The 23508-nt window shown below is 34.7% G+C and overlaps 1 protein-coding gene across 4 annotated transcripts in view; it reads right to left on the reverse strand.

The window, feature by feature from the left end:
- Otogl (otogelin like) overlaps window positions 1–23508 on the reverse strand; it is a 124998-nt gene that overhangs the window by 55145 nt on the left and 46345 nt on the right. For 2 of the 4 annotated variants that reach the window (XM_048804614.1, XM_015482661.2), the window contains exons 22-27: window positions 22093–22145; window positions 20221–20383; window positions 15985–16092; window positions 15107–15245; window positions 7976–8110; window positions 2139–2288 (exon numbers count right to left, since the gene is read on the reverse strand). In XM_048804614.1, the coding sequence (XP_048660571.1) occupies window positions 2139–2288; window positions 7976–8110; window positions 15107–15245; window positions 15985–16092; window positions 20221–20383; window positions 22093–22145 (748 nt within the window). The remainder of the gene's footprint in view (window positions 1–2138; window positions 2289–7975; window positions 8111–15106; window positions 15246–15984; window positions 16093–20220; window positions 20384–22092; window positions 22146–23508) is intronic. The other 2 variants (XM_048804619.1, XM_048804626.1) reach the window with 2 other exon arrangements.

Consider the following 23508-nt stretch of genomic DNA (forward strand, 5'->3'; position numbering starts at 1 on the left):
TATTAATAACAAATTTTTAAAATATAATCATACATTACATAATATATACACATTTATACATACACATCCAAGAAGATGTGTGTATACATATATAATTTATATACAAATATAAATCTTTTAATGATGAAGGGCCCACTGACTGATATGTTTAAAATTTGGTAACAGTATAAACATTAAAACAATGAAGATAACTTAGGTTGTTATGAGTCATAAAGTGGTATTTTAATACCCATGTGGGCTGTTCATACCAATAATATCTACTGGATTTTCTTAAAAGACTATAAAGGAGAAGGATGTGGATGATGGTCCAAAACAATGAAACTCTTCCTTAAAACCTTGAATTTAAACTTGTTGAACTCTTTGTTCAGCCCTTTGTTAATGGTGCAGTAGACTGTCCTTATCTCCAGCAAAGCTGCTAACCCTAGTGTCACCATCAAGGGCCACTTACTACCCTGGAGCCTCTATTCTCAGAAACCACCTCTATCTAAAGTTCATCTAAAAACTGAGGCAGCAGTAAGAGGGAGGAAGACAAATAATTTGTTTCCAAAAAGCAGGGAAAGGAAAATACATAAAGAAGACTGCAGAGAAGTGAGTTGAAGAAAGATGGCAACCATTAGAGATATGTCAAATCAATGAAAGATATGCAATATTTGAGCAATGCTAGGAACAGGTCTTGGGGATTTATCCCCCTTAAAATAGAAAGACTATGGCTTTAATATAAAATAACATCAAATATAAGCATATTAAACATTTTTTCAGATGTATCTTTCTTATATTTTTAAATTTGTTTAAATATTTATTTTTTAGTTGTAATTGGACACAATAACTTTATTCCGTTCATTTATTTTTATGTGGTGCTGAGGATGCAACCCAGAGCCCCCACACATGCCAGGTGAGTACTCTACCACTGAGCCACAATCCCAGCCCCTCTTTCTTATATTTCTATGAGAGTATGATATTGCCATCCCAACTTTTTTTTAACTTGACACAGATTATATTCATGCATCTCAATTTCAAACTAATGGGATGTTTTTAGATATATCAATGCTTAAAAAAAATCTTTAAAATATGAATTTAAATTATATAGTCAAATTTTAATATTTTAAATTAAAATTTAATAAGTTTAATAAAAATAATTAACAGACAATGACTTGTAAAACTACTTAAAAACATAAATTGCTGGGAGTGGTGGCGCACAGCTGTAATCCCAGCAGCTCATGAGGCTGATGCCGGGGAACCACAAGTTCAAAGCCAGCCTCAGCAGTGGCGAGATGCTAAGCAACTCAGTGAGACCTCGTCTCTAAATAAAATACAAAATGGGGCTGGGGATGTGGCTCAGTGGTCAAGTACACCTGAGTTCAGTCCCCGGTACCAAAAAAACAAAAACAAAAAAAACCATAAATCACAAAAATTATAAGCAATCAGATTGAATCTTCAACCATGAATAGATAAACAAACTGTGGTACATTCATACAACAAAATACTATTCAGCACTTTAAAGGAACAAACTATTAATTCACACAGTACAGATGAATCTTAATATATTTTTGTCAAGTCAAAGAAGCCAAACTCTAAAAGCTACCAACTGAACAATTCTATTCATATTATATTTGGGAATAAAAGAACTATAGCCATGGAAAATAGAATGGTGCTTGCCCAGGACTTTGCAGGTAGGGGTAAGGGTTGAAAAGACATAGAACTGTGATGGTGGATCCAGCCTCCATGCATTGGTCAAAATCCATAGAACCATAGAGTAATTTAATAATATTTTATTATAATTTTACTGTGTGTAAACTTATGGAGATATTCAGAGTTTGTAGCACCATATAGAAAATAGATTGTAACAAATGAATCTAATTGCATTACAAACAAATCACATTACCAAACTGAAGGGAGAGGGAAGAAAGCAGCTGACTTAAGTAACCTTGGAAAACAGATACCGTAAGGTAAAGTCAAAAATAACCATACACGAGCACTGCACCTTGGTTAATGAAGTTCTTCTTCACAGAAGATGATTAGTAATTTTGAAAATACAACCTAGTTTTTAAAGGAAAACATCAATCATTTTTATTTCCAAACATCAACAAGTAAATGTAATTTCACTTCCTGTATCTTTTTTAAAGATTTTCTTGACTGACCTTCCACTGTGGCCCAACTTTGATGTGGATAGTTGTCTTCTTATCCCAAAGAATAGTGATGTCTTTCTCTGGGAAATACACCACGGTGTAGTGCCCAGCCTTCCAGAGCTGATATGTAGGTTGACTTTCCAGAAAAAAACCTGATCGCTTCTTCCAAAGAGAGGGAGGGAGAGAGAAAGAAGTAAAAACAGTATCATGTTATCTGACCAAACTGTAACAGGTTAATTAAGTGAAGATTTGCCAATAACTAGCTATCCTAACAACTAGTATTGTTGCTAGGTCATGTCTCTTCTGATTCTGTAAGAAAAGAAAAACCAACTGCATAAAATAGGGAATATTTAAGAGTGATAATCAGACACAAACTAGTAGATGGCTCAACATGGATAAATCGACAAAAGTAAAAGGTAGTTCAGCTATGGGGTATGACCACAGAGGACATTAAGGGAAGACCCTACTGAGTCGAAGACCCTACATTAGTAATGAATAAATGACTGAAAACTAAAACCATATGACCTTGCCTGCAAAGAAGAGAAATTTGGTCTTGCTCACATTTGTGAGTAGTTAAGGACAGCATGAAGATAGTCTACTGACATTCTCAAGTATGTTTTGAAAAACAAAATTATTGTTTTTTTTGAAAAACAAATTTTTTCAAACTTGTTTTTGAAAAACAAAATTATTGATTCACAATCCAGTGAAAATTTCTCTATAATATAGAATTTGATAAGAACAAAAGCACACACACACGCATTCACACATATGCACATGCACACATATTACATACATATATGGTATGTGTGGGCAAGGAGACAGGAGAGCACAAATAGTCAAATTAGCATCAAAGGGACTTAAGAAGGCTTTTTTGCAGGAGCTGGTATATGAACTGGTCTGTAAAAAGCCATGCATAGGAAAGAAGGCTGGAAATGAGAATGGAGAAGAAATTATTCTAAATTGAAAAAATGGCTTTTTAAAAGTCTGATTGGCAAGAACATCCAAGGTTTGTCCAGAACTAAGAAGAGCATAACAAAGAAGACATTTGGCATTTGTTTTTTAGGGATTGGCTAGCTTCACTTAGCATAATCTGCAAAACAGAGCAGGGAGGAAGAGCATGAGAAGAAGATTAACATTAAACAGGGATGAGAGGTGGGAGGGAAAGGGAGAGAGAAGGGAAATTGCATGGAAATGGAAGGAGACCCTCATTGTTACACAAAATTACATATAAGAGAAAGTGAGGGGAAAGGGAAAAAAACAAGGNGGGAGGGGAGGGGAGGGGAGGGGGATAGTAGAGGATAGGAAAGGCAGCAGAATACAACAGACACTAGTATGGCAATATGTAAAAAAGTGGATGTGTAACCGATGTGATTCTGCAATCTGTATATGGGGTAAAAATGGGAGTTCATAATCCACTTGAATCAAATGTATGAAATATGATATGTCAAGAACTATGTAATGTTTTGAACAACTAATAATAAAAAATATGAAAAAAAAGAGCATAAAGGGCTAGAGTATGAATTACATGATGAACACAGTCCAAGACCCGTTGCAGTCAAGTTACCCATAACAGAGCAAATGTAGTCTATGAAGTCTTTTTAACAGGGCAATGTCAGACCATGTTTGTACATTAAAAGAAAATAATTTACCTACTAGACAGGGTAAAAGTAGGGATAAATTATAGATGGGACACATTGGGAAATTGACTTAGAGTACCTTTAGCATTGAGTAAAAAGTACATCATATTTTTGTAAACAGCAGCTATATCTTAAATGTTACTACATTGAATATGACCTTGACATCAACTCATATGATAACTTCAAAAATGCATGGTTATGTCAATGTAAGCAAAACTAATTTATTCAGAAGCAGAAAGATGGGAAGGAGCTATGAAATCTTTTGTTCATTTTTCTTACCAAAGTAATAACAAAAGCACAGTTTGAGAATACTACATTACAATGGTTTTCAACAAATATTTCAAAGTGCAAATGAAATAAAATCAGTCAAATACATAAAGAGTTTTCAGTCTCCTAGACCAAGTTTGCACTTATAACAGGCATGCATTACTGTATTGTACAGAATACATTGGATATAACCACACACATTGTTAACTGGCTCCACCTAGCCTCACATCCTTCCACTCCCCAGTCTCTCCCTTCACTGACTAGACTCTAGCCATGATGACCTTTCTGCACTTCCAATTTGCCCAACCTCCTACCATCTCAGCTACTATGTATCTGATATTCCTCCTGCTAGAACCATTTTTCCCAGACCTTGGCATGATTACCTCTTTGCCATCAACTGTGACCCATATGCTTTCTCCTCAGGGAGGCCTCTTGTACTTGCCTGCACAAAACTCTCACTCCCCAAATGGGCTGGATTGGTGAGCATATGGACAGTGTAATGGTGAGACCCATGCTCAGAAGGGTCACCTCACTTGAGGTTGGATGCTCTGTAGTTGCCATCTTGAAATTCTAATAATTCTGCTTTTGAATTTATATTTCATAAGTGAAGTTCAATGGGACAATGAGCATGTACCAGTGTCTTGGAGCCTGTCATGCCTGCCTTCCAGGTCCTGATGTCCCCCACCTCCTGGAATTGTTTCTTAGCTGCCTGTGTCTCTGCTGCACTCCACCCACAGTACAGAGCCAGAGCAAGCTGGGGGTGGACACAAGGAGCCAAGCACCAAGTAGGACCGATGGGGCAAAGCCATCAGCCTGCAAAGGTCTGCACTCAGCCCATGAGTCCCCCGCGCCCCACTAAGCACAGCATTATGTGATAAATAGAAAAACACTATGATAACCATAAAACAAAATTTTTTTCTGTGTTGAGCAAAGGTCCTCACATTTTCATTTTGCACTAAAACCAATACTTTGTGTAACTGGCTCTGCCTCCAAGTCATTCTTTGCCATAAAACCTATTTTTATTGTTTTCATTGCATCTTTCAGTACCTTTATATTATTCTATTTGTCTTGGAATGTATTGTCTTCCCCCTACAGGTTGGTTTTAAATCAGTTATCTCCATACAAAAGCACATCTTTTCTATTTGCCTTTAGTGATGAAATGCTTCATTTCATTAGGTAACATAATTTATTTTAAGAAAAATTCTTTTAGGTCAAAAGTGTTTGCTGTACTCCGAACTTTTCAGATTACTAGATAATGCTCCTTTTTAGAAGAATAAGGTATTATGAGTTGCCTAAAATATAGACCTTCACTCCAAATGAGAATTATAGCCATTTAAACAAACTCTACCAATGTTAGAAAGATAAGATAGAAACCTAAATAACTAAAACATTTAAAGTACAATTTGAGGGTTGGGGTGTGGCTCAGTGGTAGAGCGCTTGCCTAGCATGTGTGAGGCACTGAGTTTGATTCTCAGCACTGCAAGTAAATAAATAAATAAAATAAAGGTCCATCAACAACTAACAAAAAATATTTTCAAAAAAGAATTGCCATTTAAAGATAATAAAGTACAGCTTGACTAAATTAATAAGATACTTATATTCTATATATTTGATTAAATTAGAATTGTGCATTTATATTTTTAAATGAGGGTTTTTTTCTTTTTCCTAAATGAGCAGTCCATAAAATAAATGGTACTTATTTTCACTTTTGATGTTCAAGAAAAAAATATTAGCAGGAGATTTATTAGGGTCAAACTATTTTTATGACTCTTCTTAATCTTATGTCATTCTTCAGGACCTATATAAAGGAAATTCATCAACACCTGCATTCGGGTGAAAATTGGAAGTTGAAAGTTAACAAATCTGTAATTACCACTTCAAAAATGTGTCAAACTGTCTTTATAAGAGCATTTACTATTTTCTCCTCTGTTTTTTTTTTTAATTTTTTATTGTGGGTTGTTCAAAACATTACAAATTTCTTGACATATCATATTCGACACTTTGATTCAAGTGGGTTATGAACTCCCACCTTCACCCCATACTCCTCTGTTTTTTAAAAACATTCTTGCTCTTAGAACTTTAACCTATAAATGAATATCCAGTTGATGGCGATACCAAACTGCTATAATTACTTCAAAAAGATCTCAACATGACTACAGAAACTGTTTCCCCCAAAGTTTAACTGCTGCCTAGTTGATATCAACATTCCTACCTGAGATGTAAGCTATTTTCCAGGGTATTGGTTCTCAAATTTAAGTGTGCAAAAGTACTTGGGGTACAACTTAAAATACAATTTCATTTTTAACCTAAGACATCCCAAATACTGAGACAGAACACAGAAAACCAGCATTTATAACAAGTGTTCCATATGACTTTAATGATGAAGATTTCATTAAGCTTAGAGAAAATGTTCTGAAACCTCAGAGAAGAGGCCACCTTTTAAAGGCTTTTCGTCAATTTCTTACCTATAAAATGAAGTTCAAATATCTCATGTCATTCAAGAGCTTTCATAGTCTTCCCCCAGCCTTTGCTGCTATGCCTCCAGTACTCCCGCTGATTGGAACACTTCTTCCTGGATCCCTTTGCCACATCCTTCATCCATTATTCCATATGCTATGCTTCATCAAGCTAAATCACTTGCAGTTATCTAGATATACTATTTCATCTTCCAACTCTGCTCCTTTAAGTGTGATCATTCCTCTATATTGTCATCTTCGTCCTTCTCTTTGTCTAGCTAATACCTACTCATCCTTTAGTATTTCATTCAAATCATTTCATCCAGAGTATGCTTTCTGAGTATTCAAAGGTGAGAAGGATGAAGAGGAGATCCATTCCTTGAAATCCACTATTTCATATTTTCATTTCAATCCTCATATGAAATTAAGAAATAGATACTATAATCATCCCAAATTTATGGATGAGAAAGAACAGCTTGGAAAAGTTAAGTGAACTTAACAAGATCGACATAGCTCACATGTGACAGACAGGGGTGCTAAGTCAGTCCTGGCTGACTACAAAGTATATGCCCCTAACAATTACTATAAACATCCTAGGTTGTTTCCAAGATTTCCTCTATTGACCTTTATAGACTTGAGTCCTGGCATATCAAACTTCACACCCTTATTTACTTGAGTGTAAGTTCCTTACAGGCAAGCATAGCAGTATCTTCTCACTGTTGTAGCCTCATTACTTAGCACAGGTTTGGGAATATAGTAGACATTATGAAAGAATGAGTGAATGAAAAAGTGAGGGAATGAAGGAAACTTTCATTCTTTTAATCCAGGCAGGCTCCAAGGAAAAAAGAATAAATGATAGAGACAGTGACACCAGTACTCGCATAGCTCATAGACAACTGGGGAAACAAAAAGTTTCATTAACCGTGATGCATAATCTAACAAGAGTGAGGAGGAGCTCCCTGCAGATATGAAGACATATTGCACCAGAGTAAGTTAATTGGAAAGACAGATCCAAGTGGAAGCAATGGCATTTCATGAATAACCAGAAATGAGTCAAAGAACCTAGAGCATGTGGAGAATTGATGAAAAGCTTCAATTTTTAGAAATGGGAATGAATAAACATTTCTGTTTTAGAAAAACCACTTTGGATGCAGTGTGTGAGGCTGGGTTAGAGAGGAGGAACTAAGACTGGATACCAGGAGTCCAGTTTGTAGGCTTTTGAAGGAATCCAGGTAATAGGTGTTGATGGCTAGGGAAGGAAGACATGGGGAAAGAATTGTATAATAAAAAAGTAGAGTATAAACAGAAAAGACAAGGCGTGTGTGATTTATGAAGCCCCACACACACACACACACACACACACAAAATTACCAAATAAAGTCTTGATCTCATAACCACTTAGAGAAAGAAGTACCCTAAATTATTTCTTCTCTATTTTAAGTATCCTTAGGGCAAGTTAAAATGATCCTGAGAGAAATAGTTCACTAACCTGTTTGTAAGGAGTATCGTTCAAGTAAATTTCAGTGTCCCCAACTGAAATCAAAACACTTTTAGAACAAACAATATTGTTGTCAAAGCATTTCTTGTTCTGGGCAATGACAGATATATCTGAATCATCCGTGCTCTGTAATGTCAAAAACATTTCATTAATATAAATACACACAATATATAACTTCAGCTATTATATAAACTATATTAAAGAAGAACAAGATTTATAATATATTGCATTGGAATTGAAAAACAATTTGCTTTTAAAATAAAAATAAAAATTATTTGTATCTAACAATGTGAAAAAATTTATGGAAAAGGAGCTCAATCCTAAACACTCACCTCTAAGGCCTCTGTTAACATTTATTCTAGCAAAGCTTCCTTTACATCTAGTCACTATAGCTCAAGTTTATCAACAACTGTCATTTTTTTTAATCAGTAAATATTCAACAAGACAATGAGGCAGTTAGGAAAATCTTAAATATTTTCATTTTAAACAATATGTAAAATAAAGCAGAAGGCTTGGTTTTAGGGAGTTTTCAGGCTGAATGATTATTGACTACAAATTAAAATAGATACAAAATCCTTGGAATCAGTTAATAAATAAAATAATGCATATTATTTGAGAGTTTGCTTTGAGTGTTATGTATGATACCTTATTTAATTCTTATGATACTTTTTTTTAAAAGAGAGAGAGAGAGAATTTTAATATTTATTTATTTTTTTTTTTTTAGTTCTCGGCGGACATAACATCTTTGTTTGTATGTGGTGCTGAGGATCAAACCCGGGCTGCACGCATGCCAGGCGAGCGCGCTACCGCTAGAGCCACATCCCCAGCCCCTCTTATGATACTTTTTGAATGTAATATTATCTCCATTTTACATATCAGGAAACTGAGGTTAAAAGGGATTAACTGATTGTTCAATGTCTCTTAAAAACTAAAAGGCAGAATTTAAATCCCTAATCTTTTTGTCTCACTTTTATATTTCTAGTAAAGAAATTAGGAAAGGTCTAGCAATTGTTGAAGAGAAAAGTAAGCTTTAGGCTACCTTTCTAGGGGATTATAAGTTTCAAAGAACATCACTTAGCCTTACACACTCTAAATCTAAGGTCTATTTAGATCCTTTCTATAGGCCAGAGTTTCTAAAGCCCACCTTTATGAATGGGCTTCTTAGGTTTGGCAGACCTTAGAAATTTATTATAAAAATTATACTACATATATTACACATCCTTATGTATTTTTTCAATTTTTAATTTTCAATTAGAAAATTATAATTACATATACCTGGGTAAAATGTGATGAAATAATATATGTATACAATATGAAATAATTAAATCCAGCTAATTAACATATTCACTAACTAACCCATATATTTAGTTTTCTCAGAAGAAAGTTCATGGTTTTTGTCCAATTTCCAAAGCAGTCCTGATACCCCTAAAAGTTAAAAACTACTGCCTTGTAGAAATCATTTCGCTAACTCATGGGAGAATTTCATCAAAAGGAAAGAAAGGAATGTGACATTTCCCTTCGGACTCAATGTCCAAGTTTCAAAGGCCCACAAACATTTCCTGAGGCTTCATTGTGAGACAGGTAAGTCAGTGTCTAACTTCATGGTGAGAAAAAAGGTTTGGAAACTTTTATAGGTCTTCATGTAAATTCTCCACACTTGGTTGTTCACATCACTAGCAATATGAATATGAAAGCAATATATCTTTTAGTTTGGCAAAATCCGTCCTGACTGATTAGTATCACTGCAGCATAGTGCCTAGAGAAAAGGTTTTTAATGAATGGTGCTGACAGAGTAATTAATATGTCTTTATGGGCCCATTTTTCTTTGATAGATGCTGAGAGCATTTGCATCTTCTTTGATAATTCTTTTGCAAAGCATTTGCCAAAATTTTGAAAAGCAAAATAATAAGGGTCATTAAGATGATATGACATTGTACTACTAAAAAATGCCACATATTTATGCTTTTATGAATTATTTTCAAAGAAGAAAAATATATAATTCGGGGTTTTGATTTGTTCTTTCTCGAGAAGAGTTATTTAGATGGAAGAATGAGAAAAACTGGCTAAAAGGCTTTCCATTGTCATTACCCTTCTATTGCTATTAATTAAAGTTTTTTTAATGTTAGCTTCATTCTTTATATTAAATCAGGGATGTCAAGAAATAATCTATATTATAGGGTCTGCCTTACAATAGCATGTTCTACTGACAGAAATTTGAAAGAATAGAAATGCCTAAGAGTCATGTTTTTAAAATTTCCATTTCTAATTTATTTCAAGTTAATATTAGGTTTGGAAATAATGCCACCAAGTTGCTAGGTAACAGTAAGTAATGATTACAAAGTGAAGGGAAAAGGTCAATATCGATGTGTTACATGGGTTCCTCAAAACTCTTTGTTCTCTTTTTTCTGAAAACTTTAATAGAGAATATTCCTCCAAATGATTTCAAAACTTGAGCTGTCAGCACCTCTCAAGGTGGTATATTATCATACTCCACATCCATCTCTGTACCTCTCATAACCCAACCGCCTTTAAGGATAACTACCCCCAAAAGAAGCCTCTGCTGATAGAGTAGTCTAAGGACAAATAAGTAAATAAAACAGGGTCTAAAACTTCAAGGTTTTGTTTGTTTGGTTGGTTGGTTGGTACTATGGGCACTTACCCACTGAGCCATATCCCCAGCCCTTTTTTTTTTTTTAATATTTTTTAGTTGTCAATGGATCTTTATTTATATGCGGTGCTGAGAATCAAACCCAGTGCCTCACACATGCTAGGTAAGCGCTCTACCACTGAGCCACAACCCCAACTCCTCCCCAGCCCTTTTTCATTTTTGGAGACAGGGTCTCACTGCGTTGCTTAGGGGCCTCACTAAATTGCTGAGGATGGCTTTGAACTTGGTCATCCTCCTGCCTCAGCTCCTCAGCTGTGGGGATTACAAGTGTGCACCACTGTGTCTGGAGTCTTCAAGTTCTTATGAGATCCCAAGCAACTGAGGGCTTTGTGGAGAACAAAAATGTGGAAAGATGGAACCTGTGAGACCTATTGTTTTAAGAAATAGAGAAAGGAGCCACCAGAGAAGACTGAGGGAATCAGAGACAAAGGACTAGAATCAGCAAATTTACATTGGAGAAGGCAAGGAAACAGAGACTTCAAGACAAAAAGAAGAAGAAATTTTAAAAATTTCATTGAATTTTGTTTTTGCATTTAGGTAATTATTCACTTTTACAGTAATGATTTTACATGAATTTTGTAATTAAATGAAAAACAATTCTCCCCCACCAACCTGAGGTTCAAATAAGGGAAGGCCACATCTATTTTCACTCATCACTGTTCCTCCACTTCTCAGTTTAGGGCCCAGCCTATAGCAAACACTAAAGAAATACTGTGTAATAACTATTCAATGTATCCAAATTTGAAAGTGATGAAATTAGGAAAGTTTTTAGAGGCTTCAGGAGAGCAATGAATATTTGAAGTATAACTTGAAGAGAAAACTGAAAAACTTCATCTAGAACAAATGGCATAAAACCTAGCTGTGCAGGGGGCTTGTCATAGATTTCATAGAAGAAGCATTTGGCTCTGAAATCTGGGAGCTGGAATAAATAATTGCTGCCCATTTCTACTGAAGTCACCGAGTACCTTTTTCTTTGAGTTCATAGCATAGCTCAAGATGCTGGTGTTTGGGGGACTTGATGGAGGGTTCTCTCATCTTTTTTTTTTCTCTTAAACCATATCTTACTTCAAGAAATAGTTATGACCTTTTTCCTAAATTTGTTTCAAGACATTAAAAAATAATTTGCTCTATTCTATGTGCTATTTATAATCAAAAGCAAACAACCTCCACAATAATAAAAGGTCAGAGAATATGCATTTTTGAAATTAGGGTAAGTGGTCTGTCCCTGACCTTGGTTACATTTAAAAACACACAATTCAGAGATAAGAAAAAACCTACTTGAAATGTTTTTTGCACAATCACTATTTGAAAACATCTCTTCAAATGTGAGGTCAAATAACAATATGTTTTTAAAATAAAATTAAATATTAACTTTTTAAGAGTCCATTGGAAAATAAAAGGAAAATACTTATGAATTTGATAATTAGGGCCCAAAGAAATAAAAGACCAGTTTCACAAGACAAAAAGGTGTTATAAGTAACAAAGATAAAGGCCAAATGTTTTCTCTGATAAGTAGATACTGATCCATAATGGGGGGTGTGTGGGGTATGAGAAGAATGGAGGAACTTTGGATTGAGCAAAGGGAGGGGTGGGTAAGAATTATGGCAGAATAAGACAGACATCATTACCTTAGTTACCTGTATGATTGCACTAGTCATGTGACTCTACATCATGTACAACCAGAGAAATGAAAAGTTGTGCTCCACTTATATACAATGAATTGAAATGCATTCTGCTGTCATGTATAACTAATTAGAACAAATTTTTAAAATTAAAAAAAAAGATAAAGCCTGGAATTTTTCATCAACACACAAAAAGGAAAGAGAGCTGGCTGAGGAGGAAGAAAGAATTAAATCCACCATTCACAGTGGTGACTCCTGACACTAAGGCAGAGTTAATGAAAGGTGCTGGCTTCTCAAAGGAAATACTGATTCTGCCAGAGGAAGAAAGGCTCCTTCATAACAGCTCTTGGCATTTGGAGTACGCAAAACCAAAATGCCACCAAAGAAAAATTAAGGCAGAAAATAACTCAAGCACTGTGGGGTTCGATTTGCCATAATCATATTTTAAGACTGTGAAAATGAAGTTGCATTGGCAACTTTGTCTTTGATAAGCAGTAACCATGTTTCATGACCAAAGGAAGTGTTTTTTAACTTACCAAGTATGTTTTGGTTAATTTGTCCTGAAACATTTTGGGGCCTGACTCTGGCTTTATTAATTTTAGTGAAATTTCCCATGGATAATAACAAATTGCTAGTATAATTATAATTTATTATGAACAGTAAGAATAGGACTGGACTGTGAGCTGGAAACATCTCTTTGAGGGAGAAGAGGAATTCACATACAGAGAATCCCCTGAGAAAAGACATAGAGAAGAGAGGGGGCTAATGGAGACTTCTAAAGGACCGGCAAAGGCATCCTGATTGTGAGGCAGCTCACTGGACGTCACTAAGGTTCTTAGTAAGCAATGACATGGTGACAGGATGAGTAGTGGAAAGATTTATAGAATAGAAAGATGTATTATTGTAAATCTGAGTCAGAAAGACAGCCTTGCGGTTGAGGGCCAGAGCTGTGACTTGTTGACTTGGAACGCATCAGCCTGCAGGTATGGCTAAGATGGTAGGAGTGGACAAACACGCCAGGCATTAGGATGAAAGGGCAGAGAGCCAAGAATACACAGTTAGTTCCATCAACATTCAATACCCCAGCCGGGTGTTCCTTCCTTGTGAAATAAAGGTTACTAAAGACTTGGTCTTTACCCTGAGGGAGCCAACTCCGTCATGGGGGCTTATGCAAGAAGAAAAGGCAACAAAAGTCAGAGAGGAAACCAAAAAAGATATTAAAAGACTCAAAGAGCACACACCCAGAAAGTCAAAAGCAGAAGTAACCTAAAGGAGAGGCAAAGGCACGTATATATTAAAGAAAATGAGAATTAGATACAAAGTCAATCTGAAAGTTTTTGAGGAGAAATCTGTGTATGCATGCAAATCTATAAACTGTTAAGTATCTTTTCAAGTTTTAGAGTTTATGATCTATCTACATTTTGAGGAATGAGAAGATTTTAAAATGGAATTGCTTGCTAAAATGTGGCTTATTTGAAGAACACAAATAAAGATAGAATAGAATGCATATTTGTTATTTCGCCTTCCTCATGCTTCAAAAATAATCAAAACAACACACGTATATACACACACAAAACCCACAGGAAAGTACTTACCATCCTCTCTGTATGACTATCAAATTCATTCCCAGAATTTTTTTCTAAAAGAAACTTAAAATCATTCCTAAAGGAGATAAGTACTAATAGGGAAATTCAATAGCTTAAAATATATGCAAAAGCTTTGCTTCCATTTAGAAAATATAGATTTTACTGTTCTTTTTTATTTTTAATGTAACTAATACAAAATGAAAATAACAGTCTACTTTCTTGATACAGGGATGTAGTCTATTTTCTTGATGAAGGATCACACACACACCTCTAATAACATAAAAGCCATACCCAGAAAAAAAAATATGCATTAATTGCATTTTATTTTGCTGGAGAGAAAAATGTCATTTAGTGTATTCTTATGTGGCTCCTTTCTAAAGCTTACATTTTTCATTTAGAAATTTAGTTCTGGCATCAATGATATCTAAATAAAATTTAGGTATACAAGTAATCCAAATATATTACATGTGTGAGAGACTTTAAGGATTTTATCAGATATCTAAAGACTAAAACTTACCAAAGTATATCTTCAAAGTAGCATTTCTAGAATTAAGAATAATCTCTCGTTATCACCACAAAAAATACATAATCCAGTGTATGGTTTAACATATCATATTTATATTCATCAAACCAAGTTAATAATAAGAAGAATGGTTGATATTTATAGATCATCATTATATATCAAGCACTATCTAAGCATTTTACACATTTATGACATATTTTTTAAAAATTTTTTTAGTTGTAGATGGACACAATACTTTTATTTTATTTATTTATTTTTATGTGGTGCTGAGGATCAAACCCAGTACCTCACATATGTTATTTAATTCTCAGAATTAACTTTGGAGCCACATAAAATTATTATCCTCATTTTATAAATTAGGAAACAGAGGCACAGAAAGCTAAAGAACTAGCCTACCACCTACAAATAGTAAAACTTAAAAATGAGTTCAGGAAATTTGCTTAAAATTGCTGTGACTTTCATAAGTTTTATTAATGATACATGAATTTATATGTCACAGATTAGTTTGTTTTCTTAGTTATCTACCCTTTTCTCCTAATGTCTGATGTACTCATCTACCCCTACAATCTTAACCATATCTACAGGTTGATGTATTCCAAATCTACAAGTTACATCTCTGAACCTCAACCACCGGGTTTTTTCTGAGTCAAGTTTGTCCCTTTTTTTTTTTTTTTAATATTATCCTCATGCTAGTTCAAGTAAAAATGAGTAACTGTGACTTACCTTTATCAAAAATACCTGGCAATCACTGATGTAGTCATATTCCAGTCCATCAAAAGAATGATAATGCCGGTCCCCATAGATTGTACACACAGCTGGGCAAGGATAATATGTGCAATTGAACATTCCTCGTCGACAAACACTATTAAAAAATAACACAAGTTACCTTACTAAGAAATTGGCTCTAATTGGTGTTTTTCAAGTGGCACAAAAAAATAGGATGGTGTGTAGGCAAGAGCATTCACTGAGCCAATAACTCATAGAAATACTGCCAACTCATTCTCATAACACCTACTACATTGACAACTTAGGCATATGTTTATCCCCTCATTTAAATATATTGTTAGACAGAAAAATCAAGTCTATAGTTGTGCCTGGGTCACATGGAAAACAATTAATGAAATGAAAACTGAACATAGGTCTTTGAACATAAGTCTGATAGTGAACCAAAAAAGCAAAACACCATCTCCTGTATTTAAGTCAATTGAATACTTGACATGAGTTTAGAATCTTTGTCTCTATTTTAAGGAAATTATATTTCAAGTTTTCTTTTATGGTATTATTTTCATTTATTTCCAAACAGAAAAGCTACCATTAAATATGATCTCTTTGGAACATTTAGCATTTTCTTATACACTCAAGATACTTTTTCCTATTAAATTTTCAAATTGTCATATTTCTCACTTTTCTTCTAGGTTGAACAAACACGTAAAAACAATGGTGTGGTGCCCTTGTAGATAGTAGCTCTCCACCAAACTCCTGAATGCCTTTAAAACCTTATTTCCTCAGGCTTAATTTATACATCAAGTAAATTCAACAACATAATTGAAAGTCATACAATTGCTTAGGAAAGTTTTTGTGAAATTAATGGATCTCATTACCAGGTGTAACAAGGTGTAGCAATCACTTCTCCTGAGAGATACTCCCAGTCTTTCCAGATGCAAGGACAGCTTTCAGGAACATAGCACTTTCCCTTGTGCTCTGCCATCCTTCCAAATGAAGAAATAAGACAATCAGTACAGTCTGCTAAATCCAGTTTTAAAAAAAAACACTAATCTCATCATATTCAACACTGTCCTTTATATTTACTATAGCTGTGTAAGGCATATTCTATCTGATGAATTGGAGGATTGAATCCAGTCTTTCTCCCCACTTTTTAAATACATGTCACAGTATTAAGTAAAATGCCAGGCAAATCGACTACATGTGATATTTGTACCTTTTTGTTATTCACATAGTACGATTAAAAAAAGAAACAAAGGCCTAAATTTGTGATAAAGCAAGTTATTCTGAAAAAAAAATGTTTAAAGAGAAAGTAAGGACACCATCCTCACTATTTGCTACTTAAAAGATTATTTGTGGTGATCTCATAACTTTTTGATGAAATAGTAAGTTATGAAATCAATGACATTTTCTATTACAGGACATAGAACAAGCAAAAGCTTCTTTCTGAGCACTTAGAGTTAAAATCATGAGAATTTTGTTTAAGTGTGCTTTCAAGTAAAAATCTATCATATAAAATATTTCATGTTCTTTTTCATTAACATGATTTTTGAATGTTAGTTACTTTTGAGGTGTTATCTCCCTCTTAAAATGTCACTCTTTTATGAAAAAGTAACTAAATGTATCTTTAAATATAAAAATTAAAACATATATACAAATTTTGTTTTAATATATAATATAAATATTAATATGAAATTACTGTCAGAATAATTGATTTTAGTGTGTTAAAGTATTTTGATATGAAGATTAAATATATATTATATGTAGCATTTATTTCAATGCCCTCACTACAAATCGTTATTCAATATTAAAATTGTTTTCTAAAATCTTTCATAATTTAAAATAACTAATAAATATTAATATAAATAAGTAATCAATATGAAAGAGTTATATTATAAATATTATAATTTAAGTATATAATATAGTAATAAAATAGTAAATTTAAAATAATTTATTATGTAAATCCAAGAATTAATTTATGAAATAATTTATTATTAATTACAATAAAATAATAAAAATAAATAGCTGCTAAAATAGAAAAAATATATCATTTTTATCAATTTGCTTTGAAGTATAATAATTCAATGTTATAAAAATTAACACAAAGCTGGGGATGCAGCTCAGTGGAAGAGCAGTTGCCTAGTGCCCACAGGCCCTGTTTGATCCCCAGCATGAGAAAAAAAAATTTAACATAGACACCTGGAATCCTGAATTCCTGCCCCTTCTCTCAAATAGAAATAATCACATACGTTTCTTTAGTGCTCAGCTGTCCTTCTCATAGTTCTTCTTACTTAGGATTGTGCTTCCTCTTTTGTGTATGCTGCCTATAATCTTTAGGAGGACCAGGAATATCCTGTCGATGTTTGGGTCTCAATGCCTAGCATATAGAGGTTACTCGGTTGTTGAGTAAAAATGAACAAAGAAACTTATGTGTACAAATGATTATGTATAAGCTTATGTGTATAAATTCTTTCACACAAAAAAATACCCTAGATTTTAGAATCTTTCATCTCAACTCTCCCAAACTTCTTGTCATTCCATCTGAGCTTTGCATTTTCCTTCTTTCCAGAAAACCCTTCTCCTCATCATTTAAGTTTCAATTGAGTGCAGTCTTCTCAGTGCAATCTTTTATATCCCCAATCCCCACATATGCTCCCCCTTCTTAGTAATTTTTTAAAAAATCTTTATTGGAGGGCTCATCACAATGAATTAAGCACTGATTAAAAGTCTTATAGTAATAACAGGGACATCAATAACAAAAAACAATATTCTTGACTACTATGACCCAGACACTATTCAAACCATTTTAAATATGTCACTAACTCATTTTATCCCAGGTATAATACCCTATCGTTAGATACTGTTAGTACCTCCTCCTGATCCCCATAGTGTCCCAAACACTGGGTGTTTCATAAACATCAATTGTCTCACCTAAATGAACCTTCATACCCACCCAAAGTAGTGGTTTTAAAAATGATTATTCATGCTGGTGAGTTTTTTATAACTAATCAAAAACTGGAAGTAGGAACAGCAGAGCACAAATCACTGTAAATTAACTTCTTTAAGTAGGTTTGGGTAGTGGGGTGTGTGATAAACATTTACTGACTCCTACCACATTACTGGTGTGCTGCACATGCTCAACCATCTGTGAAATAAATATCGTGACATCCATTTTAAAAAGAGGCAATCAGTACGCCAAGTGAGAAAGTAACTCACCCTAAGGTTTACAACTAATGAGGAGGACCAATATTTAAAACTGTTATCTGACTTTGTCTACTATTATACTTTCCATCTCTTCAGTCCACAGCAATTTCTGAACTAGAGTTATAAGGTCCTTTTATAGAGAATGAACTTCTGGCACTACCAGGCCCCATGAAAACAAGTGATACTAGGCTATTGTCCCAAAATGAGCCAGATAAGGTCACATGGAAGACAAAGAAAATCACATTGCCATAACTGACTTCATAATACAAGGTCCTGTTAATAAAATTATTTCCAAACCAATTAGAGGCCTCTAAGTCAATTTAAGCTATATTAAATACAATCACAGAAGGTAGAAGAGAATTTCTGTGTTCGTAATGAGATTTGGCCAGTAAATAAATAGAACGAAGCCAGAGGTATCAGTAAATAGATGATTTAAAAAAAAAAAATAATAGCATTAAGCACATTTTATGAAACAAGATTAGGAGATGATTTTAATCAGCCTTGAATCCCTAAGAATCATAATTAAATCAAATAAATCAAACAATAATGTAGGTTTTAATTTATTTACCATATAAAGGTTTATCTTTCCTTTTTCTTTTTATTAAATTTCCTCCTTGCTCATCTGTTCTATGGGCACTTGTTCTTTTGAGAACTTCTTTTCTCTGCCTCCTATGCCCTTCCTTTGTAAAGAGATTAATGCCAGTCCCACGTTATTTGGCTCTTCAGTCTATTCCAGATGGGGGCCATTTAGACAAAGGTGATTCTCCTGGGAACCAAACCATAAGAATCTCTCTTCTTTGCTCATGGTTTATATGAGCTGATCCCCGGAATCTCTTTGTGTGGACATGTTCATGGAGGAAGAAAAGGTGACCTGTTTGCCTGAGATGGCTCTCCCTGTGCGGGGCTCCTCTATTCACTACAGAGGAGGGAGGGCCTGGGAGAACAGATTTTATGTGTGTCTGCTAGGAAGCTATTAGTCTCGAGATTCTTTTCATCTTTCATGTGTACCAGCTTCTCTGCAACTGAAGGAAATTTACAAAGATAAGAGTAGATGCACAGCCATAAAACAGTGACTCATATTTATTGAGTGCCCCCTACACACCACATCTCACAATGCCTAATTGAGTTTCAAAAGGAATTTGCAAAAAGAATCCCTCAGCTAACTGTGGTAGAGTTGAGATTTAAGCTCCGGTTGTCTGAAGCCAGAGCTCCTACTCTTAACCAATTAATCTCTTAACCATTCCCCTGGTTAGCCTCAATGCACTATTTTCTGTAACATCTATATGATAAGGCAATTGGCATCACTATTATAACTTAGTATCAACAAGTTACTGCAGCAACAAAATATATAGAAAATACATATTTGAATGTTTCAAATGAGGAGTGATTAGTTGTGTCAGTTTTCAAAAATCCCAGTTGAACCAGGGAAGAAATTCCAATTTCATCCTGAAATAAGTTCTCTCCTCAATTCAGTGTATTACTTTAATAATACTATACAACGGCCGGACATGGTGGCACATGCCTGTAATCCCAGCAGCTCAGGAGGTAGAAGCAGGAGGATTGAGAGTTCAAAGCCAGCCTCAGCAATTTAGCAAGGCACTAAGCAACTCAGTGAGATTCTATCTCTAATACAATACAAAATAGGGCTTGGGATGTGGCTCAGTGGTCAAGTGCCCTTGAATTCAATCCCCGGTACCTAATAATAATAATAATTAATAATAATAATAATAATGTACATTGTTACATGAACCTAGCAAAATAATTACAACAGTCTTCTTGCTACCAACTCAAAGTTAACCACTGATCGAAACAATAATGTTTGCTATTTCTGTAAATAATATTTTTAAGAGCTCTTATGCTTTCTGTCAAATCCTGAATGGTCTGTGTTATCAAGAAAAAAAATGTCTTACCCTGGAGCACAAACACAGCCACTTATACAGGGTGAAGATGGGGCACAAGTGAAGTTCATGGCCAAGTTTGCACATGTAGTCTCACAATTTACACCACCAGCTGGTAATTCAGGATGATGAAATCTGCAGTCAAAATATTCCTTTCCTTCTGGGCAGGCATGAACTACAGAAATAAATCACAGATGAAATGCCCTTAACTTTAAATTTGCTCCATAGACAAATAATCCTATAGATTTGTCATTGAAACAAAAGTCACCCTAGAGTATTGCACCAGTTTTGATGCTCTTATTAATTCTATGATTTTTTAAATTTAATTTTATTTTTTTAGTTCTTGCTAGACCTTTATTTAATATTTATATGCAGTGCTGAGAATCAAACACAGTGCTTCACACATGCTAGACAAGCACTCTACCACTGAGCCACAACCATAGCCCACCATTCTGTGATTTTTAGTTGATGGGCTTACAAATATTCCCTAGGCAGCTTCTCTTTAGTCACGAAAGCTTCCAAAACTCAAAATATGAGTTTAAAATCCATAGCTGCCTTCCATAAGGCAGTAACTAATTCATTTATAATTTTCTGAGTTCACGAAACAGGCTATTTTGATTAATTCAAATGTGTATTTAAAATTTTTAAGAGCTGAGAAAACAATATATATTTAAACTTTTACAAAGCCACAACAAACACAGAATATTTCTAGATCTTTCTTCACGATGAGTTATTACTTTCATCCCTATGTTGTAAATATACAGAAGTGAGTGTAATAAAAGCCAAATCAGCACTGCCTGTTCTCCAGAGAGCTTTTGGGTTCTCATGGATCAATAAGACCCCTTATGTGGGACCCAAAAGATAAATCTTAAGGATTCTTAAGGATGAGAAAGCTGGCTACCAGGGGTTCCCCTTTTAACTATACATCACTCTGAAGCAAATGGGGCAAAGCAGAAATGCCCTACTGAATATAAGTGTGATCCATCTCTTCTGTAAAGAAGCCCTATATTGACCTGAATACTCAGAAAATAAATCTAGTGCATATAATTCAAAACTAATTTACAATAATATATAATTGGCCATTCAAAAATTAATAAAGCAACAGCTCACTATTAATTTTATCAGCCTACCTCTTCCTGTCCAATATAAATGAAAACAAGCATTATTATTTGTGTGGAATTTCTCCATAGTTGCTAAGAATTGGGGGCTCTTTCTTTGTATGATGAAAACAAATATATAGGATCCCCTAAAACATAAGATCTTCAAGAAAGCTATTCAAGTGTAAAATGACATCTAAGGAGATATGACAACAGATGTCCTTTTATATGCCATTTTTAATAGATTGCTACCAGACCCAGATCCTTGCTACTCATAATGTAGTCCAGGAATGTGTAGCATTGACATTGCCTTGGCCATTGATAGAAATGCAAAATCTCAGGTATTGTCCCTGACCTACTGAATCACAATCTGCATTTTAATAAGATTCCATTGTTTCATACACATTAACATCTGAGTAGTGCTGGTCTAGAGTAGAGTGTCTCAATTTCTGATTCAGTAATGGGTCACAACAAGTGTCTAGACACTATCCCTAAAGCCTTTGGGGCACCTGAAGGTCCCAGGCAGGTAGCATTTAGGCAGCATCCCTGAGCTGACCAGCTCTGCCCTAGGCAACAATATACGCTCACCCCAAACTGTCCTAGAAATATGCTAATTATCAATGTGAAAAAGTTGGGGATCACTGGAGCATCATGTTGGGAAACATTGCAAGGCTGCATCCGGGCACATGGGCAAGGAGGGCTGTGGTAGACAGAGGATTTCTACCAGAAGACCAGGGTCAGCACCAGATTGCATTCTCCTTGAGGAAAACACTGATTTGGAACTCACCAGTGGAGGGCGTTGCTGATTCATCACATTGCACAGTCCCATTTGAACACTGGCTAGAAGTAAAGAAATAGTTAACTTCTGAATCCAAATCTCTCTCTCTCTCTCTTTTTTTTTTTCCTGTTGCAACAATAATTTAATGTGAAAGAATTGAATACATATACAAACATTACATTTTTTCCCACAACATTTTTTACAAATAAGTTATTACCCTAGGTCCAACTTTACAGCTATTTCAGTATAACCTATTTTTATCCAACAGCTTTATGTATGGACCATTGTGAGAGGCATAGGGATAAAGACCCAGATTAATTGTCTTGACCCAAGGGCTTATATCTTGCTAGGAGAAGAAAATAGACAATAATTTATGCAGTGTGATATCTGCAATACAGAAATAGGTTTAAGAGATAGCAAAAACAAAACAAGATATTTTAAAATCTGTTAGCAACTGACATCAGGGTGGTCAAAGGTGGTAAAGCCTGAACAATTTGAAGAATGGATGGCAGTTACGACATGGACAAGGTAGGAAGGCTCTAACACTAGATGGAAACACAAACTACGAGGGTAAAACAGTGTTCTCTGTGACTAAGTGCCATGAGGTGAGGATGGTAAAGGAGGCAGATGCCAGGTCCTACTGAGATGCTATCTTGAGTTAAGCCATATGGTTGGCTGGAATTTTAGGAAATTCATTCTGACAGCAGCACTGAAAACAGAGTGGAATCACATCATTCTTGCAACCCAGAATCTAAAGTCAGGGCATAAGGCGAAAACAGTATCAGGCAAATGGACCTTGAAAATCCCTTCAGAAGACAGCATGACAGGGAACAACACACAAGTTCTCAGTTAGTGGTTTTTCCTTCAACTTTGAGCAGATCCTGTGTCCTATATTTGACCCCAGATGAAGAAACTGACTGATGTATTAAGGGACCACATCACATGAAAAATATGCCTGTGCATTGTTTAACAGTACATCGACACTATGGGTGCAGAGAAACTGAGACAGACAGGCCTCAGACCATACGTCCAGGTCTTCCTACCATACCTCTTCTGGGACATAGGTTTTTAAAAAAGAATGCAAATTATATCACTATACTAATTGAATTTTTTTTATTTTTTGCAATGAGGACTTTATTCTTATTTAATTTATATAAATAAATTCAATTATATTAAATTCAACTATATTAAATTCAAAAGATAGTCAATGTCTTGGCAAAATGAAAGTGAAGCAAGACTAAAAGCAAGAATAATGTGGCTTGAATGTGGTTGTCTCCACCAGAACTCATGTTGAGGCCTGAACCCCAAAGGATATGGTAGTGTTATAAGGTAGGGCCTAATTGACTCCATCATACGGGCACAATCCTAAGAAAGGATTGATGCTTTTATCAGCAAGACTGTTTACCACTGTTATAAGAAAACATC

This window comes from Marmota marmota, unplaced genomic scaffold (assembly GCF_001458135.2).
Source record: "Marmota marmota marmota unplaced genomic scaffold, marMar, whole genome shotgun sequence".
In the NCBI taxonomy this organism is placed as follows: Eukaryota; Metazoa; Chordata; class Mammalia; order Rodentia; family Sciuridae; genus Marmota; species Marmota marmota.